Source organism: Schistocerca serialis, chromosome 9, assembly GCF_023864345.2.
Source record: "Schistocerca serialis cubense isolate TAMUIC-IGC-003099 chromosome 9, iqSchSeri2.2, whole genome shotgun sequence".
Classification (NCBI taxonomy): Eukaryota; Metazoa; Arthropoda; class Insecta; order Orthoptera; family Acrididae; genus Schistocerca; species Schistocerca serialis.
The window spans coordinates 94,827,704-94,848,825 of NC_064646.1; the positions used below are offsets into that span (position 1 = coordinate 94,827,704).

Here is a 21,122-nt window from a genome sequence, read left to right on the forward strand (position 1 = left end):
TCGCCTTCGAGGGGGACGTTCTCCCAGAGAAGTTAAAGGTGATGTGCTACTGGTGCAAAGTGCGACCTTACGTCCCGCCTCCTATGCGCTGTTTTCGGTGTTTCCGCTTTGGGCACATGTCGTCGCGGTGTGAGGCTGAGCCCCTTTGTGGCGATTGTGGACGTCCTCTTCGTGAGGAATATACATGCACCCCACCACCTCGGTGCGTTAATTGTCCTGGCATCCACTTGCCTAGATCCTCAGACTGCCCCGCATATCAGAAAAAGATACAAGAACTCAAAACTTTGGATCGTCTCTCTTATTCTGAGGCCAGGAAGAAGTATGACCGCCTCCATCCCGTGCCATTGCCACTTCGTTTGCCTCAGTTGTGTCCACTCCTTCCGAGGTATCCTCACCCCTATCCTGTCCCCCCTCCGCCTCCTCCCCCCATCCGGGGTCTCTGCCTCCGCCTCCCAAATCCCTCCCTTCCAAATCCTCCTCCCCCGTGGCCCCCGCCCCCTCTGCCACAGGGGCCACCCTTCCTCTGCCCCCCCCACCCCCCCTCCCCACCCCCCGCCACCTGAGAAGCAATCCTCTTCTCAGGCGTCCATCAGGGAAACGTTCCGGACCCCAGCTTCCGAGGTGCGGCGTTCCAAAACGGACCCCGCGCGTGAGGACCTTCTTCGGGTCCAGCCCACCATCCCTGTGCCTCCTCGGACTTCAAAGAAGGCTTCCAAGAAGAAGTCTCTATCCCCCTCTCCACCCCGGCGCGTTTCGTCTGACGCTCCATCCGTGAGTCGCTGCTCCCGGCCGTTCTCAGTTTCGCCGGGACGCTCTGCTGCCAGGCGCTCAGCTGGCCTCTCGTCGGCAAATGATGCTGACCCTCCTACACAACCAGGGACAGTGGCCGCAGCTGGCGACAACTTGATGGAACAGGATCCGCCTCCCGCCGGTTGTAGCGTTGTTCCCTCGAAATCTGGCCCTCCGCGGCCGTCGAGGTGACCAGCTCTTCCCGTCTCGTTCCCCCTCTTTTTTGACTAGCGATGACCTTGTTACATTGGAACATAAGAGGTATTCGATCTAATCGGGAGGAATTACAACTGCTCCTCCGCCTGGATTGTCCGCTCGTCCTTGGTCTCCAGGAAACCAAGTTGCGCCCGACTGACCGTATTGCCTTTACCCACTATACCTCGGAGCGGTATGACCTCACCCCTGTGGACGGTATCCCAGCTCATGGTGGGGTCATGTTGCTCGTTCGGGACGATGTGTATTACCATCCCATCCCATTGACCACCGCACTCCAAGCAATAGCTGTCCGTATTACTCTTTCTGCTTTTACTTTTTCAGTTTGTACTATCTACACTCCATCATCATCCGCTGTTAGTCGGGCTGACATGATGCACCTGATTGTTCAGCTTCCCCTGCCGTTTTTATTGTTTGGCGACTTCAATGCCCATCATCCTATTTGGGGCTCTCCTGCATCCTGTCAAAGAGGCTCACTCTTGGCGGATGTCTTCAACCATCTCAATCTTGTCTGCCTCAATACTGGCGCCCCTACTTTCCTCTCGGACTCTACTCATACCTACTCCCACTTGGACCTCTCGATCTGTTCTACCACTCTTGCCTGTCGGTGCGAGTGGTATGTCCTTTCTGACACCTGTTCGAGCGACCACTTCCCCTGTGTCGTTCGTCTCCTGCACCACACCCCATCCCCACGTCCTTCGAGCTGGAACATACCGAAAGCTGACTGGGGACTTTACTCCTCCCTGGCGACCTTTCCGGACCACGATTTTCTCAGTTGTGACAGTCAGGTCGAATACCTCACGGCTGTTATCATCAATGCTGCCGAATGTTCCATTCCTCGTACTACCTCTTCTTCACGTCGCGTTTCCGTCCCCTGGTGGAACGAGGCTTGTAGAGACGCTATCTGTGCTCGACGACGTGCTTTACGCACCTTTCGCCGCCATCCTACGTTGGCGAATTGTATTGGATACAAACGACTCCGAGTACAATACCTTAGAGTCATCAAAGACAACAAAAAAGCTTGTTGGGCCTCTTTCACCAGCTCCTTTAATAGTTTTACTCCCTCTTCTGTCGTATGGGGTGGCCTGCGCCAGCTGTCGGGCATTAAGACCCACTCCTCGGTACCTGGCCTGACCTCGGGTAATGAGGTCCTCGTTGATCCTGTGGCTGTCTCCAACGCCTTCGGCTGGTTTTTCGCGGCGGTTTCAAGCTCCGCCCATTACTACCTTGCCTTCCTTCCCAGGAAAGAGGCAGAAGAGGCTCGGCGACCTTCCTTCCACTCGCTGAATCTGGAAACTTATAATGCCCCCTTTACTAAGCGGGAACTCGAACATGCGCTTGCACTGTCCCGGTCCTCTGCTCTGGGGCCAGATGCCATTCACGTTCAGATGCTGGCACACCTTTCTCCGGCGGGCAAAAGCTTCCTTCTTCGTATCTACAATCGCATCTGGACCGAAGGTCAGGTCCCCATGCGTTGGCGTGACGCCGTCGTTGTTCCTATACCCAAACCCGGGAAGGATAGACACCTTCCTTCTAGTTACCGCCCCATTTCTCTTACAAGCTGTGTCTGTAAGGTGATGGAGCGCATGGTTCATGCTCGGTTAGTTAGGATTCTTGAATCTCGACGGCTACTTACCATTGTCCAATGCGGCTTTCGTCGCCGCTGCTCCGCTGTTGACCACCTTGTGACCTTGTCGACATTCATCCTGAACAACTTTTTGCGAAGGTGCCAAACGGTAGCCATGTTCTTCGATTTGGAGAAGGCTTATGATACCTGTTGGAGGGGAGGTATCCTCGGCACTATGCACAGGTGGGGCCTACGCGGTCGCTTGCCCCTTTTTATTGATTCCTTTTTAATGGATCGAAAGTTTAGGGTATGTGTGGGTTCCGTATTGTCCGACGTCTTCCTCCAGGAGAACGGAGTGCCTCAGGGCTCCGTCTTGAGCATAGCCCTTTTTGCCATCGCAATCAATCCAATTATGGATTGCATTCCACCTAATGTCTCAGGCTCTCTCTTTGTCGATGACTTCGCGATCTACTGCAGTGCCCAGAGAACATGCCTCCTGAAGCGCTGCCTTCAGCGTTGTCTAGACAGCCTATACTCATGGAGCGTGGCAAATGGCTTCCGGTTCTCTGAAGAGAAGACGGTTTGTATCAACTTTTGGCGATATGAAGCGTTCCTTCCGCCATCCTTACATCTCGGTCCCGTTGTTCTCCCATTCGTGGAAACAACTAAGTTTCTAGGGCTCACGCTGGACAGGAAACTGTGTTGGTCTCCGCATGTCTCTTATTTGGCGGCCCGTTGTACACATTCCCTTAATGTCCTCAGAGTTCTTAGTGGTTCATCTTGGGGAGCAGATCGCATAGTCCTGCTACGCTTGTATCGGTCCATAGTCCGATCGAAGCTGGATTACGGGAGCTTCGTCTACTCGTCTGCTCGGCCATCCCTCTTACGCCGTCTCAACTCCATCCACCATCGGGGGTTACGTCTTGCGACCGGAGCCTTCTACACTAGTCCTGTCAAGAGTCTTTATGCTGAAGCTGCCGAATTACCATTGACCTACCGGCGCGACATACTGCTGTGTCGGTATGCCTGCCAGCTGTTGTCTATGCCCGACCACCCCTCTTACCAGTCCTTCTTCGCTGATTCTCTCGACCGTCAGTACGGGTTGTATGTGTCTGCCCTGCTCCCACCCGGAGTTCGCTTCTGTCGCCTGCTTCGACAATTGGATTTTGCCCTCCCTACCACCTTCAGAGAGGGTGAGAGCCCGACACCACCTTGGCTCCAGGCTCCGGTTCATATTTATCTCGACCTCAGCTCACTCCCGAAGGAGGGTACTCCGGCTGCAGTGTATTGCTCACGGTTTGTTGAACTTCGTGCTCGACTTGCCGGTCACACCTGTATTTACACCGATGGCTCCAAAACTGACTATGGTGTCGGCTGTGCCTTTGTCGTCGGGGCCGCCACCTTTAAATACCGGCTCCTCGACCAATGTTCCAGCTTTACGGCCGAGCTTTTTGCTCTCCATCAGGCCAATCAGTATGCCTGCTGCCACCGCCATTCATCGTATGTACTCTGCTCTGACTCACTCAGTGCTCTTCAGAGCCTTGGAGATCCCTATCCGGTCCATCCCTTGGTTCAACGGATACAGCAGTCCCTCCATTCTTTCGCTGATAATGGTTCTCCTGTCAGCTTTCTGTGGGTTCCCGGACATGTAGGAGTGCCTGGGAATGAGGCTGCGGATGCTGCAGCCAAGGCTGCAGTCCTCCAGCCTCGGCCAGCCTCCCATTGTGTCCCGTCATCTGACGTTTGTGGGGATGTATGTAAGAGGCTTGTGTCCTTGTGGTGGGATGCTTGGTCATCCCTCCAAAGAAACAAGCTCCAGGCAGTAAAACCGCTCCCAACTGCTTGGACAACTTCCTCCCGACCATCTCGGCGCGAGGAGGTCCTTCTGACCAGGTTGCGGATTGGGCATTGCCGGTTTAGCCACCGCTACCTGCTCTCTGGTGACCCAGCCCCGCAGTGCCCTTGTGGTCAGGCATTAACGGTGCGCCATGTTTTATTGTCGTGTCCCCGTTTTAGTCAATTTCGTGTTGTCCTGTCCCTGCCATCTACTTTACTGGATATTTTAGCTGATGACGCTCGAGCAGCTGCTCGTGTTCTGCGTTTTATAACTTTGACCGGCCTGTCCGAAGACATCTAACTTTTTTACTTATTTTATCTGCATCTTTGTCAAGCTTTTCTGGTGTCCCCCCTCCCCTTGAGTTTTACTAGATTCCATGTGCTCTACTAACTGTAACTGGGTGCTAATGACCTAAGTAGTTGAGTGCCCTTAAACCCCACCAAAAAAAAAAAAAAAAAATCCTCCTCAATAAAACTAAATTCTTGCTCAGAAGTATAAGCAGTCTTGCCTTATTCAGTAATCCAGGGGAAGGAAGCATGCTGGTCTCAAGACTACAAGGAAGGTTACATTGTCTGTATCCATGCTAATCGCCACTAATAGCCGTGACTTCAATGCTACTGCATCATACATGGCTTCTGTGGTGTTTGCTCGCCACCTGGATGCACGCAAAATGATCTTTAGCTCTGTCATTGGAGAGGATGGTTCGGCAGCTGCACTGGAAAATAAAATAAACAGTTTCACAGAATGAAAGCAGTGTTTTTAATTAGAGTCCATGTATTTTTAGTCCACCATGGCACTGGCAGGGAGTGCATTGTGCAGCTGATTTGTCTTAGCAACCAGGTCCTACTTCAAGGCAGCTTTGTTAATCTCTTACCAGATGTGTTCCCAAATAGTAACATTGCATCCAGAATGCAGCTTCGAAAGTCAAAAGTAAATTAAAGTGTTGTTCAAATTGAGGATGTTTTCCAGTAAACTACTACAGGATACTGTTGCTGCCTATGATTTGGTAGTGGTTGAGTTTGATTTGTTCGTATGTTGTTGGAATAGTGCATAGGCACTTTGTTTTGGAAGGAAAAATGCTACTAAAGATTTAGTTGAATTTGAGGCAGATAAATCCCAATCTTAGGTATATTTGAAAAGCAGGTTGTTAAAGTGTCCATGAATGGCCCTAATGTTAATAATGCATTCCTAAGAAAGCTGAAAACAAAGTGCATTAGAGGGTAATCCAGAGGATCTTGTGCTTTTTGGGACATGAGGCTTACATATAGTGCATGGTGACTTTGACAGAGTGTACTAGCATTGGTTGGATCTTTTTTAGTTAATAACAAGATGTGTGGTTTGAGAATGGGAGAGTCAGCCCAAAACTGGCTAACACTACAGCAATAAATTCTATATTCATACAGCTGAGAAAGACCAAATAAAAATCTATCAAACTTTTCTCAAGACAATGCTTGAATCAGCGAATAAAATGGTGTCAAGACTGGAGTTGGCAATTATTAACACCTGTTTAAAATGTGTCAAGGAACTAGAAAGAGTAGTGCGAATATGACTGTGGCCCATATATTGTTGGACTGTCCTCTTTTAACCGCCCTCAGGTGAACTTTTAATCTCCATGGTGATTTATCATTTCTTTTAGGTGACAATGTCTCTATGGCAGATCGTGTTTTAAGTTTTATTCGAGCAAGTGGGTTTTATAGGTCCCTCTAATTTTATTGCTTCACCCTCTTTTGTGCTGTATATTTTACTTCGTTTTGTGTTGTCATCCGACTCCACCCTAAACTTTCAGGCTGGAGGTTTTAACGTGTTGCAGGGTGGCTGGCTCATCCTATTATTTTCGTGATCAGCCAGCCTCAGTCCTCTGCTGTACAGTTTTACTTCCTTCTGCCTTTCTTCTCTGTGTTGTTTTTGTTGCTGTGCTCCGTTTTCCATGTTTCTTTATTATTGACCTTGGGGATTTTCTTCCCCTGGAAGTTTTATCTTGTGCTTCGAATGACTAATGGATGGTTTCCCTGTGCTCTGTGTGTTTATGAAACAAGGGACCGATGACCTCTGCAGTTTGGTCCCTTTAATCCTCAAACAAACCAACCAACCAACCTAGAAAGAGTAAAGAAGGAACAGAAGCAGGTAAAGCCAAAACCTAAGGACACTATCGGAATTCGTAAGTCATAGCTACCAGTAATTGTCTTGGAGGGATAATTTACCGCTAGTTGATCTCATCTTTTTTGAGACTGTAGCTACTCAGGCTGAGTTGTTTCTGACTGTCAGATGCCCCTTTAACTCCATTCCGCTGTACTTGTCTCCAGTGTATGGTGAGAGAAATAACAAGAAAATTTGTCAAACCAGAAGTTTGTAGAAACAGGCTAGCTTCCAAATAGATCTGAATGATTATAAATCAGTCCCATCTTCAGAAAGTGGACAACAGGTACAGAACCAAAATAGCTCTGTGTCAGTGTGACATGTCAGAGGAAGATGTCGTGGCATACTAGAATGAGTGCCTTACATTTCTGAAGTGTATGGTATCTGGATAAATGGCACGTGGCATATTTCTCTATGGAGGGCATTCCACGTTTAGACTCGGAAGGGGCAATTAAAGCTGACAATGAGAGGAGACAGTTTGGCATAGAATTGTTAAATATCAGTACCTTCAATCGCTTTGGTGGTCATGATATTGATGCTGCCCACGAGTTTCAGAACTGAGTGCAGATCATGCCAGTAAGGAAATTCATCAAAGAATTTGATGGGGATTGTGTTCACATCAGTCAGTGATTGTAATCGGGGTCAAAAGCGGATTTGAAAATGCGAAGAGATTTATCGAGTCTGCTTGCAGTGTCTATGGCAATGCCAGCCTTGGAAAAGGTATCTGTGGCAACTGCTTTCTGGTCAAAAATTTTATTGGAGCCCCTTTTGTAACTGTTCGTGCTGTTAATGATGTGTTCAAGGTTGTGGGGGTGTTAAATTGTGACTATCACGAAGCAGCTCATACAGTTTCCAAAGTGCATAGGGAAGGTACAGTGAAAAAGTAGCAGAGGAAAGGCAGCTCGGAAGACCTCAAAGGAAAATGAGAGAGAGAAGAAAGTGTGCAGAGAAAAGCTATGAGTATGAAAACAAAACTCGAGGAAAATGCTGAGAAAGAGGTTTCTTAGATTGAAGTAGTAGTTTTAACACTAATAACCACCTTTGTGTGATTTTACTTAATGTTAAAGTACGTTTCCTCATCAGACTAATCTATTACTGTTCCTTCCACAATCATTTTATTGAAATTGTATTTGAAACTTATTCGTAGAGTTCTTTGTAAAATTTGCGGTTCATGACCAAAATAGATAATGCTCGGTTTTCGTCTGTGCGCTCCCTACAGTTAATTGGTCACAGTGTAAATATGTTTTAATAATACTTTACTTCCTTTGCAACCTTGTCTCATTCTAATTTTCCATTAGCTTTTTTGTTTAAATTACATTATAAAAATTTTGTTGTCAGGTTGTAGTAAATTTACTTTATTGTGGGTAGAATTAAAGTTGTTCATTTTAAGGTTTTTTCCTTCTCAGAGTGTAGACCTTTTACATTCCTTATATATTGACAAAGTTTGTAGATTTTGTCAAGAAATCAATCAGAATAAACTGGTTGGGGTTGAAACACAGTATGACCCTGGAAAAATTGAAACTTAGCTAGGAAAACCTGGCAAACTCGGACAAACTTTTTGTACAATCGCAGGACACCCTGATTGCATTTCTTAGCTCCCATTGTAGAGATGAACCTTCATGAACATGGGCAGAGTCAGGTAGTACTTAAACAAAGAGGAGCAGCAGCTAGAATTGTGTTCTTACTGTTACTGTATTTTTTAACTAACTCTTATTACACTGTTTAGTCTTGTGGAGAAACACATCATCTCTAATTCTATGCTGACAATTTTTTGGACCAAGCAGTTGGAAGACACAGTAAATTGCTTTAAACATAAAATGTAAAATGAGAATTCATCGGCATGTTTTAGGCATACTTAACAGTTACTAATAAGTGTTACAGCAATGGTATATTCGAATCCAGTCAACCATGACTACGGTGTTTGTATCAAGGTCTGATAAGTAATCCAACTGTTTTTATTTCAGTTTTGGCTCAACGAGGTTATTTTAAAGATCAAGCTTTCATCAACTATCTCAAATACCTTCTCTATTGGAAAGAGCCTGAATATGCAAGATACCTGAAGTAAGTAATCATCATCTTGTGTGTATATTCTCTGGAGGAAGTTTTGCTTTCACCTAGGTGCTGAATTTCTCTGTGGTTCGTAAAGTACATTAAATTATAGACCCCCTTATAAATGGCTGGGTAACTCAAAGGTTGGAGGAAGTAAAGTGCATCCAAAAGATAATGACTAGTGAAGCACAGTGCTGTTAGTCAATTGTTGGGTTGGTGATAGCCCTAAGGCCCCTCTCCACTTCAGTCTTCATAAAATGTTAACCCCCACAATACATGTCTGAAATATACTGTGAAGAAAACTTCCAAAGCACAAACAATATGGAGTATATCCTTGAGTGAAAGATATACATCATTATTTGGCTGGTGTATCAACCACATTGTGTGTAAACTGAAGTTGCGATATAGTCAGGCCTGTGACTGTAAGGTAAATTGTGAGCCCCTCTTATATACAGCTATGATGAGTTGCTTAAAGACAACAGATCCCTTGTTGTTAAAAAATTATATTGGATGCATTTTATGTTTAGCCCATACTCGGAACATATGCCAGACAAAATACAAAGGCCATGAGAGCACAAGGAGAACATTCACTAGACATTAAAAGTAAAATAAAAAAATAATAAAAAATAGAAAACTTATAAAATAATAATTCACAGTTAAGTTCTTGTGCTAAACAAAATTCCTTCACACACAGTGTAGCCCCTCCTTAGTATATTCTTTACGTACATGCTCAACTGTTGGTGAGCTGCCATTAAAAATCCTAGCTACTAATAGATGTCAGCAGGTGGCATATTTATATGGTTATAGTGGTGTTAAGTGTAAAGGAAAGTAAATAGACAAATTAATAACAAAAACAGTATTAGAAAAATGTAAAGATAATAGGAGCAAAATACCTGTGAGAGAAACTAAAAGGAAATAATGAAATATATAAACAAAACATCAATAGATCATGTTACTCATTTAAGGGCTTGTTGGAAAAGGATGAAGAGTAAACAGAGGGGATATGCTATAGAGTAGATAAGTGCAAGGAAAATTTAGTGCGAGCATGTTCTTTTTAGGTTTCAAAAATTCATATATTGTTTCTGTATGCATCTGTACTATAGAACAAGGCTTGGTAAACATTCTTTCTCATTACTGCTTAGTTCTTCATAAACAAGTTCAGAAAAACCTTTACACTTATGTATTGTATTTTAACTTTGTTGGTGCAGTGGCATATAATCGAATTTGTAAGTGCATATACTGCCTTTAGATATTAGATATTTCATTGTTTTATTAAAAATTGCTAGTAAAATAGCACCATATGTCCTTTAAATGATTTTCTCATTATGTCTGAAGTATCCCCTCCTCCCTCTACCCGTTTGGGCTTACGTATACATCATTTAGAACATAAGGTGGGTCTATCTTTCATAATTTTGTATCTGATAATGCTATACAATGTTTAACTAATCTTATGCTATGGAAAAGATAAGTATAGGTAAAATTATGTACGTCTGTGAAACTTAAAAAATATGCTAATGTTACATTTTCCTTGTACTCGTATCTGTTCTGTACGATAAGACTCCAGTTCTCCCATGTTCGTAGTTCTCCTGCGCATCTGAATTACTGTCTCCTTTTCCCAACCACAGCGGTTCATCTCCCATATCAGCAGCCCAGGTCAGGGCTTATGATAGTGGTTCGCGTCCAGTCCCTTCTGTCTGAACTGTAGTTCTGCCCATTACCACCTCTCCTTGAGGTCCATTCACGTACAACTCCATGGTGTACACCTAGGCTGCAGATTCTTCTGGACCTTTCACACGGCCCTAAGGACTCCGTTAACCCTGCGGCTCTCTGCTATCACTTCCTCTTGATTCTTGACATGTACCGGGGCCATGAAGTGGTTTACACAGACGACTCGATGGGTAATGGTCAGGTAGGCTTTGCGTATGTTGGAGGACATATTGAACAGCACTCCTTGCCAGATGACTGCAGTGTTTTCACTGCAGAGCTGGCGGCCATATCTTGTGCTCTTGAGCACATCTACTTGTGCCCTGGTGAGTCATTTCTCCTGTGTACTGACTACTTGAGCAGCCTACAAGCTATCGACCAATGCTGCCCTTACCATCCTTCGGTAGTGTCCATTCAGGAGTTCGTCTATGCCCTGGAATGGTCCCGTCGTTCAGTGGTGTTTGTGTCGGCTCCAGACACTGAATCCCAGTCGACGAACTTGCCGACAGGCTGGCCAGACAGGCCACACGGAGACAGCTTCTGGAGGTGGGCGTCCTCGAAACTGACCTGCGTTCTGTCTTACGCCACAGGTTTTCTCAGCTTTGGGAGGTGGAATGGCATAACAGTACACACAACAAACAGTGTGTCATTAAGGGCACTACAAATGTATGGAAGTCTTCCATGCGGTCTTCTCACAGGGAATCAGTTGTCCTCTGCCGGCTCTGCATTGGCCATACATGGCTAATACATGGTTACCTCCTCCATCGCGAGGACCCACCTTGGTGTCGCTGTGGCTCACAAAGGATGGTCGTCACCTCTTGCTGGACTGCCCACTTTTAGCTGCTCTGTGGTGTACTTTTAACTTTCCCAGCACCCTACCTTCGGTGTTGAGCGACAGTGCCTCAACAACAGTTTTAGTTTTACTCTTTATTCGTGAGGGTGGGTTTTATCATTTGATCTAAGTTGAAGCGCATGTCCTTTGTCCCTCTGTCCCCTCCATCCTAGTGCTTTTAGGGTGGAGGTTTTAATGTGTTGCAGAGTGGCTGGCCTCTCCTTTTTATTCCCATGGTCAGCCAGCCATGATAATTTGCTGTCTTGTTTTGATGTCTTCTACGTCTCTCTGTATTTTTATTGTCAGACTTTGCCCATTTTAGTGTTTGTTGCCCTTCTGTCACTCTTGTGGTTTTCTCCTTTCTTCCAGCTGTGTTTTGTATGTCTATTATTTTACTCCCACCCTTGTGGAATTATTTTAATTGGAACAAGGGATCGATGACCTAGCAGTTTGGTCCCTTGCCCCCTCTGTTTTAAACCAACCAACCAATCCAATTCTCCCTTCACCCCTTTTTCACAAGCCCTCAAATTGTGTGCTTCATTGATGTATTTTTGTTTATACACTCTTAACTACTGCCTTGTAGTTTCCTTCATAGGTGTTTTTATCTTATTATCTTCACATTTTTCTAATATTATTTTTGCTATTAATTTCCCATTCATTTACAGCCTTATAACTAAGCCACCTGATGGCATACATTGGTAGCAAGGTCTTGTAATGGCAGCCCAGTCAGTTGAGAACTTATATTGAGATGTATTTAGGTGATGCTGTACTATGTATGTAGGCATTTTGTTTTGTATGACAACATAACTGTGATTATTTTAAATATTTATTGATAATGTACTCGCAATGTCTAATGGACATTGTTTGTGCTCTCATGGCCTTTGTATTTCATTTAGCAGATGTTTTTCATACGGGCTACACCTTAAATGAGTAAAATATAATTTAGCAATGGATTTTAAAAAAAATCAAAAAGGAGCCCAGTACAGCAGTGTACAAGAAGTGTACAAGCGCGTGCAGACTCCCAAATACGCAACTTCTGTGGGTATTCTTATCTTTTTGGCATTGCGCGCGCGCAGACTCCCAAATACGCAACTTCTGTGGGTATTCTTATCTTTTTGGCATTGTCAATTCATCGAGAAGTGCAGGTCCACAGCTTTTATTGACTTCCAATGAAATTTTCCTTTTGTTATGTTAATAATGAATAAAATAAAGCATAATATTTATTATTTTTACACTTGCACATTGATACAATATACAAATGACACTAGCAGTAATTGTAATTAAGATTTCAACATTATACAGCCTCTTCTTAATGTTGACTGACACTGCTCCTCTTTGGCTGCGGCCACTTTGACATGATGGTTTGTTATGTAATTATTACAGTGTTGACCAAACGATGTTATAATGATATGTCTCTTAATTTGATTTACTTGTTACTTAAAGTTAAATTAAACAGAACACCAAATTTCTACATGGTTTACAGTATCATAATAGAAGTAAGACTCCCATGTAGAGTGCAGCTTCTGTCTTCTTGGAAATCACTCACAATATGGTATTCATTTCAGCTGATTTGATTATAAAGTACTAAAAACAAAATTTAGAACAGAAGTGCCAACCTGAAAATTAAATGGAATGTTGTTTTGTACATAAAAGATAAGGTAGCATTTGATCTGGGCAGTATGAATCTGGAATCATTCTGGCAAAACATTGTTCGGAAATTAATCCGTGTCTTCGTACTGCTATTTTAATTAATCATAACAATCATATTGTACAGTTATATGCCACGGGAAGGACTTTGTTAGAACACAAGTTGCTCCATCCTTTCCATTTTGTCAATTCTTCCTGTCACCTCCGTGTCATTACTATGACCCAGTCTTCTTCTCTCACCTGAATGTTTATTCACATTCCTTTCAACCACTTGTCCCTGGGCCTTCTCATTGATCTCTGACCATCCATCTTCATCTCTCCCATCTTCTTAGGCAACCTTGTCTCATAATTTTGTTCATTTGCCCATACTATATCAATCTTTTTTTACCTATCTCCCCTTCTAGGGGTTGCTCAAGTTATCTCCCTACTAACTCTATCATTTCTCATATTTTACACTTTTGTTACATCCACCCAGTTTCTCAGAACCTTCATTTCACTTGCTTGTACCTTGTTTTTCTCTGTACTTCATGACCTACATTTCTGCAGTGTAGAACGGACCTGGTATGTAGTATGATTGGTATATTAGCTGCTCACCTGTGTGTTCAGTCATCTTTCTCTGGGTCCCAAGTCATGTGGGCATCCCAGGGAATGAACTGGCTGACCGTTTGACTGGAGAAGCAGATACTTATCTCCATTTTCTTGCATGATTCCAGCTGTGGATATGCGGATGTGTGTCAAATCTCTCTTCACGCAAAAGTGGAATGCCATCTGGATCGTTACTGCTCATAGTAATAAACTCTGCACCTTCAAGGAGTCTACTGCAGTTGGCACTCTTTGTTTCACTTCTCTCAGTAGTAATCCACTGTTTGATGCCGTTTACGCATTGGTCATACCCCGCTCACCCATTTTTTCCTTTTACATAACGTTTGACCCCTACAATGTGGTTGTGGAGGCAGACTGCAATATCTCACATATTGGTGGAATGTTCCCTTCTTTCGGCCCTTCGTGTTATAGTCTTCCCGATTCCTTAAATTTAATATTAGCAGACAATCCACGGATGGTTGAACTGGTCCTCAATTTCCTCTGTGAAAGTGGTTTTTATTTCCAGATATAAGGTTCTGCTTTAGTCTTGCAGCAGGAGTAGGTTGGTTGTGGGTGGGACTTCTTTTACAGTCTTCTCGATCTGTGACCTCATGATTGCCCCCTTTTTTCAGTTTTTTGATTTGGTCTCACTTTTTATGCCTTTACTGTGTGTGTTTAATGTTCATTATTTTGTAATTAGACTCCCATCACTGGATCATCCTCTTTCTTCTTTGACTCACTTCGGGATCGTGGGACTGAAGACTTCGCCATTTGGTCCCATAACCGCTCTCAATTAATCAGTCAATCTGCTCACATGTGTGAATATTACCAAACTATCAGTTCAGTAAGTCATGGATGCAGAATATCTATGAAACAATGGAAGGACAAAGAGTATGAAAGATCAGATCAAGTTCTTGATAAATGTAGGAATACATGACAGTTTGAACCATATGATTTATCTTGGAAGATGCACTGAAGGAAAACAAGCAAACTTTCGTCCGTAGTGTTCGTAGATTTAGAGAAATGTTTTTACTATGTTGTTGGGAGTACAATCCTCAAAATCCTGAAGGAAGCAGGATAAAATGCAGGGAACATAAGATGGACTACAATCTGTACGGAAACTACTGCAGTTAAGAGACGAAGAACAAGAAAAAATAGTACTTCAGGAGTGTGTGACATAGTGCTGTAGCCTGTTCCCAATGTTATTCAGTCTGTACATTAAGCGTCCAGTAAAGGAAACCAGAGAGAAATTTAGAAAATGAGCTAAAGTTCAGGATAGAGAAATAAAAACTTGAAGGTATGTCCATGACATTGTAATATTGAGGAGGCAGAAAACCTGGATGATCAGTACAACAGAATGAATAGTGCCATGAAAACAGATTCAGAAAATTAATACTATCAGAAGTAAAATAAAAGTAATGAAATTCAGCTGAATTAAATTGAATCATTCTGAAGAACTTAACTATGAAAGAAGACTCTAAAACTAGATTAATTTTGTCTCTTGGGCAACAAAATAACTTGCATGGGAGTGAAATGTGGACAATAAACGTGTCAGCAAGAAGAAAACAAGAGCTTTTGAAATACGGTGCTGCAAAAGAATGCTCAAGATTATGTGGTAGATTGCTTTACTTGTAGTGAGGTACTGATTGGAATTGTGGAGAAAAGAATTTTGTGGTGAAATTTGAGTAGGAGTGATTTGTTGGTTGTGAGCTACCAAGTGATTTTTAATTTTATACTGGAGAGAAGACGGAGGGACGATTTAAAGATAGTAGATAATGACTGAAGAGTGACTAGAAACAAGCAGGTACAAATGGTGCAGTAGCTTTGGAGAAACGAAGAGGCTTGCACAGCGTAGGTGAGCATTGAGAGCTACATTGTGAAAGTCTTTGGACTGAAAATCACAACAGTGGCAGTATCACCTTGCTACTGTTTTGGAGATTTCTTTTTTCATATCGCTCCTCTCACTTCTTATGAAACTTAAAGCTCACCTTCCAGTTTGTTTATCTCCTTATCATTCATTCCATTTACCTGTTTCATACACCACAGGTATTTCAAACTACCAATCATTTTCAGCTGCTCTGCCACTCAGTTTTACATTCTTGGTTTGTTTTAATTTATATTTAAATTAAACATTTTTTAGGAGTTACATGCTGGAGTTGAGGTGTTTCAACCTCCTGCATAGACTGAGAGAGCTCAGTTGTTTCAAATGGCTGATTTATAAAGAGCATAAAATAAGTGTTCTAGTGTGTTGATATCAGGCTAGGACTTACTTCATGGCTGGTATTCCCCACCATACCTATTAACCCCCAGGTGAGGGAAGCTTTCATTCCACTGATGAGTGAAAGTGATACTGATTTTCAATAAGTGTTACCAAAATTAGGCATAATATGCAAAATGGAGACCAGAATAGAACATTGGAATCATAATTTTATGTTGTAGCTGAAAGTGTGCGTTAGTTAAAATGGAACTAACTTTTAATGTGCGAAAATTTATGTTAAAGAAACAAAACTTTCATTTAGAAGCAGTCAGTCAGATGTTGAGGGCTTGCAGGTAATCTCGAACAGTTAAAGAACCGTGAATTCAACAGAATTATAGTTACAAGTGACAGAACTCTTGTGCTTGAGAACCTCAACTTCCCCTGTGGTCCTTTGCGTGGTTAGGTTTGTTGCCCCCCCCCCCCACCCCCACCCCCCCCCCCCCCCTCCTAGTGGAACCTTGCAACAATTGTTGAAAGGGTTGATGCATTTCTTTGCATTTGCTGGGTTACCCTGTGATTCTGAAATGCACAGTGGATGAACACAAGTATACAGCTATCCTTGGAACCACATCCACTCCTTCATGCGTTCTAATGTGTGTAAAAGAATTCTACTCACCATACAGCGGCAGGACGACACACATACAAAGATAATAAAATTTGCAAGCTTTCAAAGTCACTGGCTCCTTCTTTTGGCATAAAGATTGGGGGTGAAGGAAGAAGGGCGAAGGAAAAAGAATGGTGATGTGTAGGAAATGGGGAGAATTCGGAAGTCGCGCAGCAACCCAGGTCAGGGGGACTTACAAGAAGGGATGAAAAGGAAAAACTGACTGTGACTACACTAGACAGAGATCACTAGAGAGAGAGAGAGAGAGAGAGAGAGAGAGAGAGAGAGAGAGAGAGAGAGAGAGAGAGCACATCGTTCACGAGACTTTTTACAGTAATACAACACAATTCTCATCCAGCCTTCGCTAGACATGATTACCCTGTTAGCCAAGTTCAAAAGCAGATTTCCTGGGCCATCACATCCAATCCTGATACTGCTGATCCTTCCAATAAACAGCTTAGTAGTACACCTCTTGTGACTCACTATTATCCAGGCCTTGAATTTATTAATTAGCTACTTTGAAATGCTATGACTTCCTAAAATCATGCTCTGAAATGAGGTCCTTTCTGTCCAATATTGTGCCCACCACAATAGAATAGCCTTCTGTTAGCCTCCCAGCCTCTGCATTATCTGTGTCGAACCCTATACTCCTTCTGCACGTATTTCCCTAACCTATAACTTCATCTGTGCTGTCCCCACTGTAACACTTGCCCCATGCACTTTCCTATTATTACCTATACCAGCCCTGTAACTGGTAAAACATGTGCTGTCAAAGTTAGAGCAACATGTGAAACAACTCCTGTTGTGTACCAGCTCTTATGTAATTATAATGCAGATGGATAGATAAAAAAATCTAATCACCAAGCGGCAACAGGGGAACACACACAAAAGGATTTAATGTTTACAAGCTTTTGGAGCCAGTGGCTCCTATTGACAGAAGAGTTGAAGGGGAAGGAAGAGAGGTGAAGGAAAAAAACTGGATAGGTTTAGGGAAAGGGATACAATTCTGAAAAGCCACCCAGAACCCCAGGTCAGGGCAGACTTACCAGATGGGGTGAGACTCTTGTTCGGCCTTTCATATTGACGTGACTACCACCAAGTTGTCAGTTAGAATGATTGTTCATAGGTAGAGGGGTATACTGCCAACACAAAACATTCTGTTGCAGAGTATGCTCTACAACATGAATAAAGACCTCAGTACCTGTTTTACTACATGTGCCATCTGGATTATTCTGTCAGACAAGCGTGTCTCAAAACTGCACAGGTGGAAAACTGCATTACATCATGGCCTTGGTTCTGGCTACCTACCTGTCCTTAATGTATGGTAATTTCTTTGATCTCAGAATTTCTTCTCTGTAACTGTTCTTTTCTTCACTCCCTTTTAATTTTATGTATCTTTCATGTTATGGCCTGTTCCACCACCACCACCACCACCACCACCACTACTGCCCCACCCCAGCTCTACCACATATGGTGCACTTTGCTTTCTGCTCTTACTAACTCTTGCACAATTTTTGTCAGTAATCTGTCTTGTGTATTACCCTATCTTCCACCTCCAGGCTCTCTTGGTTTCAAATCTCATCAGGTGAAGGACCCAGCAATCATGTCTTTCCTTCTCAGCCCTTTGGGTAAGTCTCCCCTAACCCGGGGCTCTGGTTGATTCTTCCAAACTCTCCCCATTTCCTAGACCTCACCAGGCCATTCCCTTCATCCCTCTTCCTTCCCCATCAGCTTTTTCTGCCAGAAGGAGCCACTGGTTCCAAAAGCTTCTAAATTTCAATATTTTTATTATGTTCTCCTGTCACTGCTTGGTGAGTAGATTTTTTTTTTTTTTATCTGCCCAATTACATTACAGTTTCAAAAATTTACTTTCATTGGTATACTACTGTTTGTTTTCCTTCAGCACCATGGCATCTATTGGCAGGACAATGAAGCATGTCACACAGCTCACATTATACATGTGTTGTTGAAAGGAGCACCAGGATGAATTTACTGTATGCCCCTGGCCACCAGACTTTCCAAATTTAAACCCAGTTCAGATTCCTTGGTACTACCTTGATTGCACTGTTAGTGTGGTGGATCCGCAACCAAGCACAGATTGCCATGGCACTGGAGTTGGCATGGCTGCATATTCTTGCCGGTGCCACCCAGAATCTCACTAACTCTCCTCCTGCATGTCTAACAGCAATCTGTACTGCAAAATGTAGTTTTTAAGGCTTTTGAGCGGTGGTCACATTGACGTTGTATTTTCTTCCTTGCTTCACATCTGATGATTTTACTTCAGTTTTTCTACCTCTTCATTGGATCATCCAAGTTCCACATTTGATTCCTGCTCTGTTGCTGCAATGCAGTTTCTGTTGGTATGAAACTGCTCCCATTCAGTAAGAATATTAATGTATGAGAATGTTCTGAAGACAATGTTAATAAAATAACACTAGCAAAGTGATGACTTCAGTTAAACTTGATGTCGCTTCAACTGTAATCATTTATTTCTTGGTAGCAGAAGAGTGAAATTTTTCACTATTGCTACTGCTGTAAATATCTAACTCCCCTGCCCCCCTCCCATTCATAGCCACCATCACTGCTGATACCCAACAGTGTGCTTTGTAATGTGCTGCTTCTTAGCAACAAAAGAATAGGAAGTGAGGTTCGAAACATTTCAGTTGCATATGTTAAGATTTCTGTGTTCCATATGAAGTAATATATAAATTTATTTTCAGGTACCCAATGTGCCTGCACTTCCTAGATCTCCTACAGTACGAGCACTTCCGCCGTGAAGTTGTGAGTGCACAGTGTGCCAAGTTCATCGATGACCAGCAGATCCTGCTGTGGCAGCACTACACACGGCGGCGTACGCGTCTTCTGCAGACGCAGGCGGAACATGCCCAGCAGGTGACAGGTCAGCAGCCACCCTCGGCAGCCATCGCGGCCAACGGGCAGGGGCAGACACAGAAGGCGTGACGGCTGGTCCTTGTGTGACCATGTGGCACCCGCCGTGGCCCCAGATTGAGGCTTTACTTGGCCACTCACTAGTCGGAGGACCTTTCCTGTGAATGTTTGTAAATAAGAGAATTTGTTAGAGTAAGTGAAGAGCGAGTGTGGATTTTGTGTAAGTTCTTTTGCAGACAAAGTACGTACCTGTGTTTCATACAGCCATTTTTCAGTGTGGTCGAACATGCTTTCTTTTTTATTTATATAATGACAGAGACTTAAGTTATCGAGGTAAATTATGATTCCTGTTAGTTCAGAAGTTATTTTTAAGTATTTTGTGATTATGTTAAGACCTTGCACATCCTACTGAACATTCCTATGTGACTGGGAATGTGGAGTTACCTTTTATGCTCCTTTTTATCTGTGTGTATGAATTGCAAAAACTCTAATAATTCTGTGTGTGGGAGTCAGTATGAAAATAAATGTATTTTTGTAACATACATTTATTACATTTTCAGTGCTCAAATGACATTTATTTTATTTTTCACACCACGTATAATGAGAATGTTCCATTGTTACATAGCTTATAATGAGAAATAAATGTTCTGTTTCATTGGCATTCTCAGATATTTTTTTGTCATTATCAAACTTTGCATCCTTCTATGTACTAACCATCTGGTTGGCGCATCTCCTCATTTCACGTGAGTGGCATGCCGTGACATTTACACCACAATTTCGCCTTCACATAAGTATCATTTCTAGGCAAACCATAGGGTAAAAACTGAAATAAAACAGCCTGTAGCTGTGTTAATTATTTCATGTAAAAAATTAATAAAGATATAAACTTTTTAAAGTAGTTCACATCAATAAACAACATCAATCAGAACAAATGTCCATCTGCTGGTCATCGGCATCACAGGAGAAACACACAACATTCTGACGAGAATGCTTCTTGGGAACATTATGTCCACATCTGCTGCATGATGTTTGTCATGACATTTTTGTGTCATCAACGTATGTGACATATTCCAGGTTTAGGTTTTTTATGAATGGTCCCACCTTCTCTGAATATTTCTAGAAGTAGTTGTACATCTTTAGGAAGGTTTGTCAGCTTTGCTCTCTGTATTAGATGAGTGCCCATAAGACTGTATGATAGGTTTTTAAGAAAAAACTGTTACCTATCTCTATTATCTGGGCTGTTGTGAGTAAAGATGATACTCGAATTTAGTCCAGCAATACAAAGATGGTGGTGAAGTAATGTGATCAGCTGTCTCATGGTTGTTCTGGCTGGTGTCTTTAATACATCTGATCCACAGTACCCAACCCTCCCTTGGTTCTGTTGTGCAAATTTACTGCCAATTCTTCAGTTTAAATGTCAATTACATTTGTGTCATGCATTGTAGATAGGAGGATCACAGGTCTTTTTTGTGACAGTCGTAGATAAACAGAAATTGTACTGAAAGCCATTGAGTGCTGTCAGTTGTAACATTCCTGTTTGTACCCTTTATGGGAGTTACCAGTCTTCTGACATCATCTTCAGGTTTATTTGATTTTACGTATTGCCCAGTCAACTGTTTGCCACACTACACTTCAAAATTTAGGGTGTACATGTCTTCATGTCACTAAGGGTATATATTTTGATACCATACTTCGCCGGCTTAATTGGAATGTACTGTACAAACCCACAACACCCTCTAAAAGCTTGCAGCATTTCATCAATTGTAACAAATTCACTGACTTTTTATAAAGAGGAATAGTTACTTACAAATGTTTGGTGACATTTGGTACTGAAAAGTGACCTTAAGATATGAAAATTCCTGGCAGATTAAAACTGTGTGCCCGACCGAGACTGCAGAGTGAAAATCTCATTCTGGAAACATCCCCCAAGCTGTGGCTAAGCCATGTCTCCACAGTATCCTTTCTTTCAGGAGTGCTAGTTCTGCAAGGTTTGCAGGAGAGCTTCTGTAAAGTTTG

The 21,122-nt window shown here is 42.9% G+C and overlaps 1 protein-coding gene across 1 annotated transcript in view; it reads left to right on the forward strand.

The window, feature by feature from the left end:
• LOC126418817 (mediator of RNA polymerase II transcription subunit 31-A-like) overlaps nucleotides 1-19,767 on the forward strand; it is a 34,149-nt gene extending 14,382 nt beyond the window's left edge. The window contains exons 3-4 of the mRNA XM_050085761.1: nucleotides 8,507-8,603; nucleotides 18,938-19,767. Of these exons, the coding sequence (XP_049941718.1) occupies nucleotides 8,507-8,603; nucleotides 18,938-19,178 (338 nt within the window). The 3' untranslated portion in view covers nucleotides 19,179-19,767. The remainder of the gene's footprint in view (nucleotides 1-8,506; nucleotides 8,604-18,937) is intronic.
• The last annotated feature ends 1,355 nt before the right edge of the window (nucleotides 19,768-21,122 follow it).